General features: G+C 35.8%; 1 protein-coding gene across 1 annotated transcript in view; it reads right to left on the bottom strand.

The window, feature by feature from the left end:
* Positions 1-1,385: 1,385 nt before the first annotated feature.
* The window catches only part of TMEM117 (transmembrane protein 117), an 84,600-nt gene continuing 68,468 nt past the window's right edge, over positions 1,386-17,517 (bottom strand). Inside the window, exon 2 of the mRNA XM_008579145.1 lies at positions 1,386-1,522. Coding sequence (XP_008577367.1) covers positions 1,386-1,522 — 137 coding nt within the window. The remainder of the gene's footprint in view (positions 1,523-17,517) is intronic.

A 17,517-nucleotide genomic window follows, 5' to 3' on the forward strand; every position in this document is an offset into this window, starting at 1 on the left:
CATTAAAAAAAAAAAAAGAATTAGATGAAAAGTCAGCTTCTGAGCAAAGTACATATTTTATATACTATATAATGTATTATTTCCAGAAGCATCTTAAAAAATATAATTTGTACATGGGTCCCTTCCCCTTCTGGTCCTAGTGGCCTGAGTGCACAAAACCTCCCGAAGAGAACTTTGGTTGTGTTAGCTAATCCTATCATTACCCACTCAGGGATTACAGGCTCTGCTCTAAGGCAGCGGCATATCTGACTAACCACAGATTACAGTATGTAACTCCACCATTTAAAATTAGACCTGGTAGGAATGGCATCATTCTAAGACCAAAAAATAATTCTACACAAAGCAGTTTAATAACTCTCTAAACCCTGAACATTTAGTATGGACTAAAGTATAAACATTGTGAAATATCTGCTTTCCCTTTACTATTCATCTTCTTTATTGATGGGAAAAAACAATAAAATTTTAAATGAGCTTCCCTCTCAGCAATGAACAGAGGTGGCCAAATCTACACATAACATCAAAACAATTGCACACTAAAGAACTGAATGACAATCTTGCCCACCTTATATTTAAAAGAAAAGGATATCACCTAGCTTTCTGATCTAATGGAGACGGTAGATCAGTGCACAACAAATATTTAAGGTGGTTTATTACTGTCACTAATCTAATTCTTAATGCTGTAGGCTAAGCCAATCTCTGTATCTTCTGCCCTTAAAACTTACTGAGAGCAAACCAAAAGGAAATTATACTGAAAGACCAATCCTTGTGCTTCATTGTATCATTATTCGTACAAGAAAGAATTGGGGAAAGTAAAAAAGAAAAAGAAAATACAATTTACTTGTTAGCACATCTTCATGCCATGGTGATTTAATAAGTATGGATCACAGCCCTGGATTTAATACAGGGTGGCCCATTTTTAAAACAAGCCATTTGTAACAAAGGTCTCCCTGTCGGGATTGCCAAGAAAAAATGTCACCAGTATCAAACACTTTTATTTAGCCAGGCACTGTAGAGTAATTGAATTGCAAACCTGGACACATTTATCTTAGCCCTGCTCTACTGATTATGTGAATATAAGCAAGTCAGTAAGATTTACTGATTCTCATACTTTCTGTCACTATAATGAGATTAGTACCTGCCCTCAAAATACCCCATAGAAAAGTCCTAAAGAATAAGGAACAAAATCTAAGTATTGTAAAATGTGACACTTTCCTTGGAAAAAAAACGATCTTAAGTGTCTTAAGTAAGAGAAATGCACAAATTATCCCTATTTAGGGTAGAATATTTGTAAGGAAGATTTAGACTACTACAAACTAAAAAATTCTCCTTGAATTCTTATGAGTTTCAAACGTAACACTCACCACAGAAGAAAGGGGAAAGATAACCTACCCCATGGTCCCATCCATTAGAAGAATCGTGTTGTATATGTGAGAAAAGATGAAGAGAAAGAGAATTGTGCTGAAGAACATTGTCATCCATGACCCATGGTCCTCTCGAAACATTTTTAACCGGAGCAACTGACCTGAAATATAAATGTTATTAGAAATCAATGGGCAACGTAACTCAAAATTCCACATCTTTGCTTCATTTTACTGAATATCTATTATCTCACTATATTTTTAGGATTTTGCAGTAGGACTGACTTATGGGTGAAACCATTGTATAATATCCTTTTTGCTCTTTTTTAAGTAAATGATCACAAGTAAAGTCCAAGACCATCCTCATATTACATTTCATCCTAGAGCAAATATTACTAATGTGAGAAGCAAGTATACAGAGATCGTTCATTACACCAGCATGAAAACAAGATGAATTGGAGCACTACTTCCTGATAGTTTTTATTCTACAAATATGTGTTTGGTTCATACTGGAGGCAAGTGGTAAAGAAGTTGCATAAATTCCATATCATTTCCTTTTGCATCCACAAATCCATTCCCAATACTGCCCAAATGTTTAAACCAAGGCCAATTTTACTTATAGGAAGATCCAATTATTTCAGGTACATTAAAACCCAAGAGAAAAAAATAAAGTCTCCATCATAAGACACAGACAGCTTAGCCTCACTCTTAGCTAAAATAGTTTGTACCCACGTGCAGGCCATGCGTAGGTGCATGGAGGCTGGAGGGGGGCGTGTATGTGTGTTATGGAGCTTCATGTGGCTCCTGGCAAAACATAATTACAACCCTGATACCTAAAATTCCATTTACAAATGCTAAAATTAGACAGAATGTTAAAATGTAAATACTTTAAGGAGGATCAATATATTAAGAAGAACACTAAAGCAAAACTTAATAATATCAGAATTAGTCCAGAGAAATGTTTTGATTTATGGTGAAGAAGGGACCTGAAAGGTGAGAAAGATGAAAACCATGGGAACATGAAAAAAGTGAGCATAGACCACCGTGGCTTTTCCCAAGGCAAATTTTCTCCATTATATTTATCTCCATTCCTTAGAAAGTATATCTAAATAATGATAAGGGAGATAATGTATATATAGAAAGTACAATTAAAATAGGGTGGACCTGAAATCTTACAATAGAATGTCTTGCTAGAGAAAATATTTCCTTTTTTAAAAAATAATACATCAAAGTTAGAATACATATATGCATATATATTTCCACCTGGAAATTCTCTCTCTAGGAACAGACAGTATCTCTCACATAGCTTACTGAGCACAGGAAGAAATAATCTTTTAACTATGGAATCATTGTGCAGCATATGCATGTACTGAAACAACACACTGTACCCCACAAATACGTATAAGTAAATGCTAAAAAATTTTTAAAGATTTAACTATGAAAATTTCCTTTATCTCTCACTATCTCACTTTAATCAAAATAGCACTTTAGATTTCATTTGGAAATCAGGCTAACAGAAACATCACCCTAGCCAAAACTTTGGATGGAGCAAAAAAAAATTGGTTATATCACCTGCTTTGTTGCCCTATACAAGAGAAGTAAAGGGCAAACCTGAAAGTCAGGGAGTGTGTATGACTGTATAACTAAAAGAAGAATGTGAAAAAAACTACTGAAACAAATGATACTAACGCTGAAAGTTACCACATTACAGAACTTGTTGATTAACTGAACTAATAATTATGTTCAAGCCTCCACACAAAATATTGACAGTAATATCACAAACAGATATTAAGCACAGAATGCTTGAAAGTAAAAACACATGCTATAAATATCTTAAAGCAAACATTAAAGAATATTTATTCATTCACTGAACAAATATTTAATGTGTGCCTATTACATGCCAGACATGGTTCTAGGTGCTGGCAATAGAGCTGTGAGCACGGCAGGAGAGAGCTCAGAGTCAATCATCATTTGGTATTTAATGGAAATGTAACCTTATTTTAGACTCACTGGATCTCTTTGTTCAGGGGTCCCTTTGGTAGCAGCAAGTCCTTTCAGCTTCAAACCAAGACCTATTTATTCAATTCAGCAGTTGACATTGAAGGACTTCAAAGACTGGCGATTAGAGCTATTTTAAGATTTAAATGTGAATTTCTTAATATATGCATATGTCAAAAAATGCACTAACAAATGTACTTTAAAAGTCAAATAATAATGCTGGTGATTTAAGAGCGCTTTGCAAATAAAAGATTGTGAATTAACTGTACACTGGTTGAAATACTACAAAATTAGAAAAAAGAGAAAGTGACAGTACCATTTATGCTGTCACGGCCAAGCTCATTGTCGGGCACAAATTTCAGCCATTAGAGTTATTAGAACAAAACGACAGGTTAATGTGGCTTGAAATTCACTTGAGGAGGACAATAAAAGTGCTGCAATATATTAAGGCCAGAATTGGTGTGAGCCAAGCGTTGAGTCAAAAAACATTATAAAAATTTCTCATAAGCCACTTCAAGGTTAACTTAGTGAGTGACCATCTAATGCTAGAAATGTGTACACACAGACTGCTCTCACAAATGATGTTTCCATGCAAGCTAATCAAACCAAGAACCTTGGACCTATCCTAGGACATCATACGAAAATATACTGTCTCGGCCCTCTAGGGTGACCATACATGTGGTTTGCCTGGGACAGTAGTGGTTTATAACTGTTGTCCTGGCATAATTATTAATAGTGACCCCTTCCTTTATTAAATGTACTTCTTTATAGAATAAATTATATGCCACCTTTCCTATAGGTCACAGAATTCAGAATTTTATAACATTTTTCTTTCGAGGAGTTTCAGGAGATTAGAGAGTAAAAACAGTCCTTACAGGTCAACAGAAGTAAAAGACATCACAAAGAGAGGCACAGTTCTAACAACATTGAAAACGATTTTTATTTTAATCATAGATATATTTGTAAATCTGAATGTATATCCATCTTATTAATAAAATCTATCTGGGCCTATACAGACCATCACCTTTGATATGGTCAAGGTAATTGGAATATAGTTTAGAACAATCAGAAACATTTAGGTGATACACAAACCTATACGTATGGTAAAGGTGAGGGCGGGAGGGCACAGGGATTGACAGTTATGAATACCAGCTAAGGTCAACTGAAATGTGGCCTAGAACTTCAAAATTTTTCCTGGAAATACATTAGGTTTAGAACCACTAAGATGTCAGAAATTCTAACAAGATTAATGAACTAAGAGCATATTAAAAACTATAAGATAAACTCACATATGCTGTGGAAGATAGAGGTAGACAAGTGCAAGAGGAAGAATTATAGGGGAATTACTTGGTTTCTCGGCTTTTTTGTTGCTATGTTCTCAACAGCAAAAGATGGAAAGGAACATTTCCTTTCTGCCTCACTGCCAGACTTCTATCAATAGTTTTGGGTCCCTTTCCTTTAGGAGTGGTTCTCCCAAAGAGACCTGCGTGAAGAAATAAATAATCTCAGAGGATACTATGGACATTTTCACAATGTTAATTCTTCCAATCCAAGCGCATGGAATGTCTTTCCATCTTTCTTGTGTCCTCTTTAATTTCTTTCAGCAGTGATTCATAGTTCTTGTTGTAGGGATCATTCACACCCTTGGCTAAATTTATTCCCAGGTATGTTATTTTTTGGTAGCTATTGTAAATGGGCTTGTTTTCTTGATTTCTTTTTCTGCTAGCTCATTGTTGGAGTATAAAACCACAAGGAGTAGAAGCGCTTGTACCTCTGGGTAAGAGACGGAGGTAGCCCTACTCCTGGGAATTTATTGAAGTGGGAGATCGAATAGAGCAAGGACTTCTATGTTCACAGAGGATACAAGGATTCAGACCTCCAAGGTATCAGAGTTCATCTCAGGATGAATATATGTACAAGGTATCACACTCATGGCTTTAGAAGTCCAGGCTGTCAACATGAGCTAACCCCAAGGGAATGGGGCCAGCAGGGCAGCCACTCACCTCCACTAGGAGCACAATGACCTCAGTAGATCCCGGCCACTTTAGAATCATATGCCAGAGAGGCAGTAAAAGATCATTACCTGAGCAGCATTAGGAGAAGGGCTGGAGAGGTAAATACAAACTGAAGGATTTATTTTCAAGATGCCTGTAAATTTCTGTAAAGAAAAGGTGATCTGAAAAATTATTAATATTGTATGCCATTCTCACCTTGGAAAGGTAAACTCAAAGCAAGATTAATTTAATAGAGAGAAAAAAATGTGACATTATACATGAGACCCTGACCAGAAATATAAAAGGACAAATGAAGGAATATTTTCCTCAAGAGGACTCAAAACTTAACACTTTTATCCAGTAAGTCTTCTGCACCAAAATCTTCTGTATATGATTTGGCCATCCATATATATTAGAAATAAATGGACCCTGCAGTTATTTAAAGGGTATATTTAGTTTGTCGGAGTCAAAAGATAGTTAATTCACCAGGAAGATATGACAATTTTAAATGTATATATGCACCCAACATCTTTGGGCTGGGTGGGTCCTAAACCATCACCAAAGCCAGAGTTATGAAAAGCAATGATTAGCTAAGCCTATGTCACATGCTCCACTCCTAGAACCAGATAAAATTAGTTCCCTAACACCACCTTGATCCTCAAATGCAAGTTGAGATTTGCAAACATGGTGTTGAAGAAGGTAGAGCCGTAAGATGTATGGCCCCTGGGTCTTTGAATCACTGCTTGGAACAGTGGTGCCTGCCATGTTTTAGGCTTTATGTGAGTGAGAAACCCAATTGGTCTGCAGCCATTATATATTTTGGAGATTTTTATTACTGCAGCTAGCATTATCTTACAAGATACAATATGACGGATGGAGCAAAGGCCCAGAGCAGGAAAGAAAAAACAGGGCTTAAATGGCCCAAGTGAAGTCTTTTTTTTCCTTTACCTTTCTTTATATCCCTAGTTCCCAGCAGAATGGATAATAAAATATTTTTATTGAATGAAATACTGATGGGAAGATTCTAGAAGAAAAATTAAGACCTTCCCTCAAGTCCACCAAAAGAAAAATTCTACAAGTAAAATATGGAGAAAACCCACCTGGCCGGCAATGAAGCATTGCCATTGCTCAGAATGCTCAACCTCAGAAGACCCAAGGCTCAACACTTTGTATTATTTAGTGTCTGCTGTGTGTGTACCACACCTGCCTATAAACCACAGCATAGTGTGGACCATATTTGTCTTCTTTATCACTGTGTCCCCACGGTATGGTACCTGGAACATAGCATGTATTAAATAAATATTTGTCCAATGGATGAAAGATGAAGGGACACACAAACAAAAGAAGAAACAATATTCCACTGTCTGGAATTCTATCTTTCTAGATCTGGCTCCTATCACACCTGCCCTCCGAGCCCTAGGGAGCCCTTCCTTCTTTTAGCTGCACCTCTCCCCCCATTTTCTTCCCATCTATTAGCCAGCTCCTGAATTCTATTCCCTCCTATTTAACAAGAAACTCATCAGACTTTATCAGACTTTTCTTTTCAGCAACACTCTTGTTGCCCATGCACTCTATATTTGATTTACATTTCCCTGAAAAACCCCAGCTCTGATTCAGAGCTCCAGTGTGCTTTCTCTAATTTTGGTAAACTGCTGTGGAAAAAAAGCTATACTGCTGGGTTCATAAGTCACTGCATAATCATGGACTTCAACTTTAGCTGCTATCACAGTGCTGCACATTAATGCATGGACACTTTTCCTTGTCCTTATCAATTTTCTCTCTCATTCTCCCCAGCATCTATTTCAAATTTTACTTCAAAGCTCCCACTAAGCCTTTTTCACTCTCAGAATATGACCTTGGTCCCACCCTCAAGGAGTCTGCCATCAAACAGGATTTCTCTCAACTTCCCTCCCACTCACATTCACTCACTCATCTACCTTCACTGCTATCCCTACTTCCTTCCCTTTTCCCCAGAGGATGCAGTACTCCTCCCAAAAAAGACCCCACCTGTGCCTGTTTAAAACCACACCCTCCCCTCTCTTGGGGCCTGGCTCCAGCCATCCTTTCTCTCCTTTGTATATCCAATCTCTCCCTCTCTCTTCGTTATTTTTCCTCTGCCTCTAAGCCTCTTAAAAGGGTCCTAAAAACAATGCTCATTTGACTCTGTGTTCTTGATCTACCATCCATTCTACTTGTCTTCTCATCCAGATTCAAGAAAGAGTAATCTTCATCACACCCACTCACTGAGATCTTACTTGCCATGAAAAGTCTCTACTGAAATTGTTCCGGCAAATGTTAATGACTTCCACCACCGCCAAATCCAGTAGAAATACATTGACCTTTAACTTACCAGACATCGTGGATTCATCTGACATAGCAGTTGTTCACTCTGTCCCTTTTGAGACTCTACTTCCTTGGCTTCCCTAACACCAAACGAGCCTTGTTATTTTTCTATTTTCCTGATTATTCTAAGTCACCACTTGAGGCATCTCTTCTTCCACTTGTGCCATAATGAAGAACGCTCCCCATGGTCTGTCCTCATTTCTTTGTCTTGATCATAACACTATATGATCTCATCCACTCTCCTGGTTTTAACACCCAGTATCTCCAGCAGAGACTTTTCCTCCTGAACTTCGGAATTCAGGAATAGTCACCTACCCACTGTCCTCCTGGATGTGTCCTACTGGCAAATCAAACACAGTATACAAAAACAAATTCAAAACCCCCACCCCTTGCCCCAACACACAATATGCCCCTATTTCCTGACCATTCCCATTCCTAAATCCACTCCTACTTCTGACTTTATTATCTTACATTCAAAACAACTCAAGGTAGAATTCATTCTTGATTTTTTCTTCCTATACACCTTTCTATTTCAATCAAAAATCCTATTGTTTTATGTCCTTACATCTATACTCTTCTGTCATAATTTAGGTTCTCACTGTCTCTTGATGAGACTATTGCAATAATCTTTTAACTAACCTTCCTTACTTCAGCCTTTTCCACCTTAAGTCCACCCTCCACATAGCCAATAGATCTAAGATACAAATGTGGTCATGTCACCCCTTTACTTAAAACCTTTCGATGATCATCATTCCCCCATAGTATAAAATCCAAGCCTTAATGTGGTATACATGGCATCACTTGATGTGACCTACCCTTACCTCTCCTCTCTCACCACTCCCTGGCTTTTACTCTGTTGCCATCAACAAGAACCAGGTTGCAGTTTTCTATGCTCACACTGGACCCTCTGCCTGGGATACTCTTCCTTCCTTCCTCATTATTCAACAAATTCCTGTACTTCCTGTAGGCCTTGAAATGCAGGTCAGAGATGATCTCCTCTAGGAAGTCATCTTCCTTGTTAAATATTTCGTATATTGGAGTAAGAGAAAGAGTAACAGGATGGACTCTTTTGGGAGGTAGTAAGTCCCTTTTAGTGCAGACAAGGAGGAATGGCCACTTGCCAGGTATAGTCTGAAGGGTGTGATTACATAACTTGCAAGATCTAGTCCAATTCTGGGATTGTATGATTTGTTTTGTCAGTAAGAGATTAGCTCAAAATCTGCTAACTCAAGAGACTATTAGTGTAAAAAAATATATTAACCTTACCTGCTAAAAAAAAGTATTTCTCCTTATGTTTTATCTGTCATTTATGCCTCTCTGACATGTAAAATGAACCTAAAGTAGCACATTGATGATATTCTTTAAAGGCCAAGTTAACATTTAACATTTTAAATATTAGAATACTTGACAATAAAAGTAAGCCCTATTTCTTATGGCCAGGGTAAGAGAATAAAAGATAAAATAAAATTAGACCATAGCACTCAAAAATTAATTGAAATTCACATCTAATAAGACTAAAATAAGTATATGAAATATTCATCACAGAGTTGTATAAATTTATAGTTTATAAAAACATGATATGATTTTTTTGTTTAAGGTTTACTAATAGAAAAATGGCAAGAGAATAAAAATATCTGAAATAAGAGAATTATTCCATGGATCAGACATCAACAAAGAAAACTATTTAACAATATACCAGAATATCATTAGGGAGAAAAAAAATGTTCTAGTTAGACAAACATGGCTTTATATAATAAGTATAAGATTATAAAACTTTAGTACCCAAGGGCACCATTCCATTAATATTCAGATCAAATCTTATTTCAGTGTATAATCAGAATTAAAAAACACAGAGCAGATGGTTATTATCCCTTATTAGGAATAGGAGCTTACTCATAAAATGTTTGCTATTCACTGAATTTGACAGAAAATCAAACACTGAGAATTGAAATATAATCCCATACAATACTAAAAATATTATTACAACATGAAATTCAAAAGAGGTTCTATAAAGAAAGGAAAATAAGAGCATGGTTAGAAACCAAGCAAAAATGATACTGTTTTCAGATCTAATGTCAATTTAAAAGTGTGTGTATTAAAATAAATTTTTAGTAAAATATGAATATACTAAATAAACACACATTGGTATAAATTATACTCAGTAAAACAGTAATAAACTTTCCATTTTATTGAGTGTCCAAATATTATATATTACTATTACAATTTGGCTCTTTCCATTAAACTATCCTTAGGCTTAACTAACTTAAATTTCTTATTATTGCTTAATGGGAAAAAACAGGATTTCAAAAGAAAATGAAAGGTATTTATTTATTACCCACATTTCCAGAATTGCTATTATCTGTACCTATGTATTCAGGTCTCTCTGAGTCTTCCTTTTTCCTTGAATTTGGCTTTCATTCAATGCTTTCCGCAAGCCCTCTAAGTCTTTCAGATTAGTGTCTTGTACTTGCAAACTTGCTGTTCTCTCTCTGCCCATTCCATTTATAGATTCACAAAATAAAGGTATTAAAAATCCAAAACATAGAAATTTAAATGATAGGTCAGTAGTATCAAATGCAGAGAGAAGTTAATTTCAGTTGCTCTGCTTTTTACCCCTAGTAATACCCCAGAATAATTTACTTCAACTACTTTGTTTCATAAATGAGGAACCTGAGATGCAAATAATTGAAATGACCCACAACAATTTTAAGGCAGAGTCCAGGACTCTTTTGAGGTACTTTAAGATGAGTTAGAACAAATCAATAGATTATCATTTCTTTCAAGCCCAGAGTAAGAACCCTTTGGACAATTGTCCAATAATTTTCTAAGCCCAAGGTAAAGTAGACTAAAGTAGATCAGTACTAAAAAAGGTATTTTTACTTCAGTTGAAATAAAAAGCATCCAGTCTTAAAAAAAAAAAAGAAATCAATTTCATTTTATGAAATGAGAGCAAAGTGCACCAGACTACTAAAAACTTTTTATTAAAAATTTAATAATAGTTATTTCCCATAAATTCTTTTACAGTACAGTTTTCTCTACCTTATCTAGACTTTCAACCTTTAAAAAAACTAGAAAAATAGTATAATTTTAAACACTATAGGTTTTTATATTTATGATAGTAGCTCATATGGCAAATTGTTAATTTGGTTGTAAAACTTTCATAATAAAAACGTTCATTTACGACATATTTGTTGGGTACCTAATGTGCCTGGCCAGAGCTGTGTACTGTAAATATAATGGGAAATGGGGAAAACAAAAGAAACATACATTTCCATGCATGACAAAAGGGTTAGGAAGCAGGACAAACAGTAAGCTAAAATTTAAAAAGTACCAGTAAGCAAATTAAAAATCTAGGTGTTACTTAAGGGCCAAAGGCCCATAAGAACACTGAGAAGGTAAAATAAACTAAGTCTGGGGATACTGCAAAGTGGGGAAGCTGAATCTGGGTTTCTCACAATAAATCAGGATCCTCCAAAAAATTAAGTATCTCCAGGATACAAATTCGGCAAATTCAAATACACTCTGGAGGAAAACAAGTCTAATTTACATCCTCAAAATTCTGATAGATTATATTACTAAAAGACAAGCTCAAAATAAAAATTCACCAAACACAAAAAGAAACTATACCATGAGTGAGAGCTGAGGGAAATAGCAAATAAAATACTTAGATAAAACAAGAACTTAAGATACTGGAATTACCAAATATAAAGTATTCTAAATCTGTGATGATTCAACTTAACCTGTTTAACATTGCTCTCTCCTCTCAAACATATGGAATATAGTCATGATTTTTGATATCTCTGTCTACTAATAGTATCAACAGTATCATTTCTGGGTTCTTCTATTGATTTTTATTATTATTATTATGAGTCACATTTTTCTGAATCTTTGTGGGCCTGGTAATTTTCTTTTCCTTTTTTTTTAATTTTTATTTTCTTTTTTTAATTTAATTTAATTTTATTTTACTTCTCAAAATACATTGTACTTGATTTTCATGCCCCTTTACCTGTTCCTATCCACCCCCACCCCCATCATATCTGTGCACTTGGCTTAAATAGTTCTAGGAATTTTTGTAGTTATTCTGTCTTCTTCCCCCCACCCTTTATTTGTTTGTGTGTTTACTTATTTATTAATTTTTAGCTCCCACAAATAAGTGAGAACATGTGGTATTTCTCTTTCTGTGCCTGAATTGTTTCACTTAATATAATTTTCTCAAAGTACATCCATGTTGTTGCAAATGGTAGTATCTCATTCTTTTTTATAGCAGAGTAGTATTCCATTGTGTAGATGTACCACAGTTCCCTTATCCACTCATCCGATGATGGACATTTGGGCTGGTTCCAGCTCTTGGCTATTGTATATAGAGCTGCAATAAACACTGGAGTACAGGTATCCCTTTGGCATGATGATTTCCATTCCTCTGGGCATATTCCCAGCAGTGGAATCACTGCGTAATATGGCAGATCTATCCTTAATTGTTTGAGGGACCTCCATATCATTTTCCATAAAGGCTGCACCATTTTGCAGCCCCACCAACAGTGAATAAGAGTACCTTTTTCTCTGCAACCTCTCCAGCACTTATCGTTCTCAGTCTTTTGGATGTTAGCTATCCTAACTGGAGTGAGATGGTATCTCAGTGTGGTTTTGATTTGCATTTCCCAGATGTTGAGTGATATTGAGCACTTTTTCATGTGTCTGTTGGCCATTCATATATCTTCCTTTGAGAAATGTCTGTTCAGCTCCTTTGCCCATTTTTTAATTGGGTTATTTGGTTTTTTTGTTGTAAAATTGTTTCAGTTCCTTGTATATTCTGGATATTAATCCTTTGTCAGATGTATATTTTGCAAATATTTTCTCCCACTCTGTTGGTTGTTTTTTTACTCTGTTGATTGTCTCTTTTGCTGTGCAGAAGCTTTTTAGTTTGACTTAATCCCATCTGTTTATTTTACCTTTAGTTGCCTGTGATTTGGGGGTCCTACTCATGAATTCTGTACCCACTCCTAATTCCTGGAGTGTTTCCCCTATGTTTTCTTTAAGGAGTTTTATTGTTTCGGGATGTATATGTAATTCTTTAACCGATTTTGAGTTGATTTTGGTATATGTTGACAGATATGGGTCTAGTTTCATTCTCCTACATATGATTATCCAGTTTTCACAGCACCATTTATTGAAAAGGCAGTCTCTTCCCCAGTATGTAGACTTGCTGCCTTTGGCAAAGCTCTGATGGCTGTAGGCATATGGGTTAATTTCTGGGTTCTCTATTCTGTTCCATCGATCTGTGTGTCCGTTTTTATGCCAGTACTATGCTGTTTGGGTTATTATAGCTTTATAATATAGTTTAAAGTCAGGTAGTGCTATGCCACCAGCTTTATTTTTTTTGCTCAGGATTATTTTGGCTATGCATGGTCTTTTGTTGTTCCATATAAATGTCTGGATAGCTTTTTCCATCTCAGAGAAAAATGTCATTGGAATTTTGATGGGGATTGCATTGAATATGTAGATCACTTTGGGTAATATGGACATCTTCACAATGTTAATTCTTCTGATCCAAGAGCATGGGATACCTTTCCATCTTCTTGTGTCATCTTTAATTTCTCCCAACAGTGGTTTGTAGTTCTCTTCGTAGAGATTTTTCACATCCTTGGTCATCTTTATTCCTAAATATTTTATTTTTTTGGTGGCTATTGTAAATGGGCTAGCTTTCTTGATTTCTTTTTCTGCATGTTCACTGTTAGTATAGAAATGCTACCGATTTGTGTGTATTGATTTTGTAACCTACAGCTTTGCTGAAATTGTTTATCAACTCTAGGAGTTTTTTTTTATAGAAGCTTTAGGATGTTCAATATATAGGATCATGTCATCTGCAAAAGGGACAGCTTGACTCTTTCCTTTCCAATCTGGATGCCTTTTATTTCCTTCTCTTCTCTGATTGCTCTGGCTAGTACTTCCAATACGATGTTGAATAGGAGTGGTGAGAGTGGGCATCCTTGTCTAGTTCTTGTTTTTAAGGGAAAAAGCTTTCAGCTTTTCCCCATGCAGGATGATATTGGCAGTGGGCTTATTGTATATGGCTTTAATTATGTTGAGATACTTTCCATCTATTCCTAAATTGTAGAGAGTCTTTATCATGAAAGAATGTTGAATTTTGTCAAATGCTTTTTCACCATAAATAGAGATGATCATGTGGTTTTTGTCTTTGCTTTTATTAACGTGGTGTATCACATTTATTGATTAGCATATGTTGAACTAACCTTGCATCCCTGGGATGAATCCCACTTGATCATGGTGTATAATTTTCTGTATGTTTTGCTGTATTCTGTTAGCTAGTATTTTATTGAGGATTTTTGCATCTATATTCATCAAGGATATTGGCCTGTAGTTTTCTATTTTTGATGCATCTTTGTCTCGTTTTGGTATCAGGGTGATGTTTGCCTTATAGAATGAGTTTGGGAGAATTGTCTCTGTTTCAATCTTTTGGAACCGTTTGTAGAGAATTGGTATCAGTTCCTCTTTGAAGATTTGGTAGAACTCTGCAATGAACCCATCCGGTCCTGGGCTTTTCTTTGTTGGGAACTTTCTGATAACAGCTTCAATCATTTTTATTGTTATTGGTGTGTTCAAATTTTCTATATCTTCTTGCCTCAGTTTTGGCTGCTTTTATGTATCCAGAAATTTATCCATTTCCTGCAGATTTTCAAATTTATTGGCATATAGTTGTGTATAGTAGTCTCTAATGATTTCTTGTATTTCTGAGGTGTCAGTTGTAATTACACCTTTTTTATTTCTAATTTTTGTTATTTGGGTCTTCTCTCTTCTTAGTTAGTCTTGCTAAAGGTTTGTCGATTTTATTAATCTTTTCAAAGAACCAACGTTTTGTTCCATTGATCTTTTGTATTGTTTTTCATGTTTCTATTTCATTTAGTTCTTCTCTGATCTTAATTATTTCTTTCTGTCTACTAACTTTAGGTTTGGATTGTTCTTGTTTTTCTAGATCTTTAAGGTGAAGTGTTAGGTTATTTATTTGCCATCTTTCCATTCTTCTGAAGTAAGCATTTAATGCAATAAATTTCCCCCTTAAAACTGCTTTTGCAGTATCTCACAGGTTTCTGTATGATGTGTCATTATTTTCATTAGTTTCAAGAAATTTTTTGATTTCCTGCTTAATTTCTTCTTGGACCCACATGTCATTAAGGTTTCTGTATGATGTGTCATTATTTTCATTAGTTTCAAGAAATTTTTTGATTTCCTGCTTAATTTCTTCTTGGACCCACACGTTGTTAAGTAGAATGCTGTTTAATTTCCATGAGTTTGTATCATTTTTAGAGCTTCATTTATTATTGATTTCTAATTTTAATTCATTGTGATCAGAAAAAAATACACGTAATAGTTCCAATTTTTTGAATTTGTTAAGACTTGCTTTGTGACCTAACATGGTCTATCCTGGAGAATGTTCCATGTGCTGATAAGAAGAATGAATATTCTGAGGTTGTTGGATAGAATATTCTGTAGATATCTGCCACATCCAATTGGTCTAAACTATTGTTTAGATCTGGTGTTTCTCTGTTGATTTTTTGCCTAGATGATCTGTCCAATGATGAGAGTGGGGTGTTAAGGGCCTCCACTATTATGGTGTTAGTGTCTATTTCTTTCTTTAAATCTAATAGTGTTTGCTTTGTAAATCTGGCTGCTCCAACATTAGGTGCTTATATATTTATGACTGTTATGTCTTCTTGATAGATAGATCCTTTTGTCTTTATATATTGGCCATCTTTATCTCTTTTAATGGTTTTTGCTTTAAAGTTTATTTTATCTGATATAAGAATAACTACTCCAGCTCGTTTTTCATTTCTACTTGCACGATAAATCTTTTTCATCCTTTCACTCTTAGTCTATGTGTGTCTTTACAGGTCAAGTGAGTCTCTTGAAGACAGCATATTGTTGGGTCCATCTTTTTAATCCAGTCAGTCAGTCTGTGTTTTTCGAATGGAGAATTTAGTCCCTTTACATTCAGAGTTATTATTGAAAGGCGTTGATTTACTCCTAGCATTATACCGATATTTGTTTAGATGTCTTGAGTATCTTTTATTCCTTTCTTTCAAATTTTCTCTTTGTCTTCTGTATTTGTTGGTTTCTTGGGGTGATAGATAAAATATTTTTTCTTTCTTTTGTTTGCATTATTGTTTTGCTGGTAGGTAGTGTTCTTTCTTGTGTATTCATGGTAGTGATGATTGTTTTTGTGGTATCAAACCCAGTACTTCCTTGAGAATTTCTTAAAGGGCTGGTCATGTGGAAGTGAACTCTCGCAGTTTTTGTCTGTCTGAGAAATATACTATTTGTTCTTCATTTCAGAAGGATAGCCTTGCTGGGTAAAGTATTCTTGGCTGGCAATTTTCGTCCTTTAGTGTTTTGAATATATCATCCCATTCTTTTCTGGCTTTTAGAGTTTCTGATGAAAAGTCTGATGTTATTCTAATTGAGCCTCCCTTATAAGTGACTTGCCACTTCTCTCTTGCAGCTTTTAAGATTCTCTTTTTGTCTTTGTTTCTTGTCAGTTTGATTATCACATGTCTTGGACAGGACCTTTTTGGGTTGAATGTGTTTGGTGATCTTTCGGCTTCCTGAATCTGGGGATCTGTGACTTTCCCTATACCTGGAAAGTTTTCTGCTATTATCTCATTGAGTATATTTTCAATGCCATCTCCTGTGTCCTCCCCTTCTTGAATACCCATGATTCAGATATTTGAGCACTTAAGGTTGTCAGTCATCTCTCTTAAATTTTCTTCCATTTTTTTGATTCTTTTTTCTTTTTTCCAGTCTGCCTGTGATAATTCAAACAGCCTGTCTTCAAGGTGAGAAATTCTCTCTTCTGCTTGTGCAAGTCTGCTGGTCAAACTCTCTGTTGTATTTTTTATTTTGTTGAATGAATCCTTCAGCTCCACAAGCTGAGCTACATTCTTTTTCAAGGCACTGATTTCTTTGTACATTTCTTCCAGATCCTGTATGTTTTTTCTCATTTCATTGTGTTGTTTCACTGAGTTTTCTTGTATCTCATTTAGTTTCCTTAGAATAGTTACTCTAAATTCCTTGCCTGTCATTTCAAAGACTTCCTATTCTATAGGATCTAGCACTTGTAAGTTATTAATTTCCTTTGGTGGCAATGTACTTTCTTGATTTTTCATATTTCTAGTTTCTTTCCTTGGTGTTTTGTCATTGTGGCTGTGGGTATCACAGTTGACTCGTTTCACTCTGATGTCTGGCTTGGATCCTGAAGGGTCTGCTGCTTCTGGACAGCAGAAACTAGCCTGGACCAGAAGTCCTGCCCCACCTGCCTTCATCGGCTGGTCAGGTGGTATGGGAGTCCAGACCCTCTCAAGTTGCTCACAAGACAGACAGCCTGGGCCAGAAGGCCCGCCCCACCTGTCTTCTCTGTCCGGCAGGCTCGGGGCATGTGGGCCCAAGAGCTCCAAAGCTCTAAAGTCTCTTCAGGAAAAGGGAGCAACCTGAACTGGGGTTCCGTGGTGGGCGGCTCCTGTCCATTCCAGCACAGACTTCAGGTCTATCATCACTGCTCCTCAAAAGCTGCAAATTGGTCGCTCTGTGGGAGAGAGCGACACCAGGAGCCAACTATTCCACCATGTTGACCCCTCCCCAGGCCTGGTAATTTTCAGCTGGATGTCAGACATTGTGAATTTTCACATTCTTGGGTGCTGGATATTTTTGTATTCCTTTAATTACTCTTGAGTTTTGTTCTGGAATGCATTTTAAATTACTTGGAAATAGTTTGATCCTGTTGAATCTTGCTTTTAAGCTTTGTTAAGCAGAAT

This window comes from Galeopterus variegatus, unplaced genomic scaffold, assembly GCF_000696425.1.
Source record: "Galeopterus variegatus unplaced genomic scaffold, G_variegatus-3.0.2 Scaffold1822, whole genome shotgun sequence".
Taxonomy (NCBI): Eukaryota; Metazoa; Chordata; class Mammalia; order Dermoptera; family Cynocephalidae; genus Galeopterus; species Galeopterus variegatus.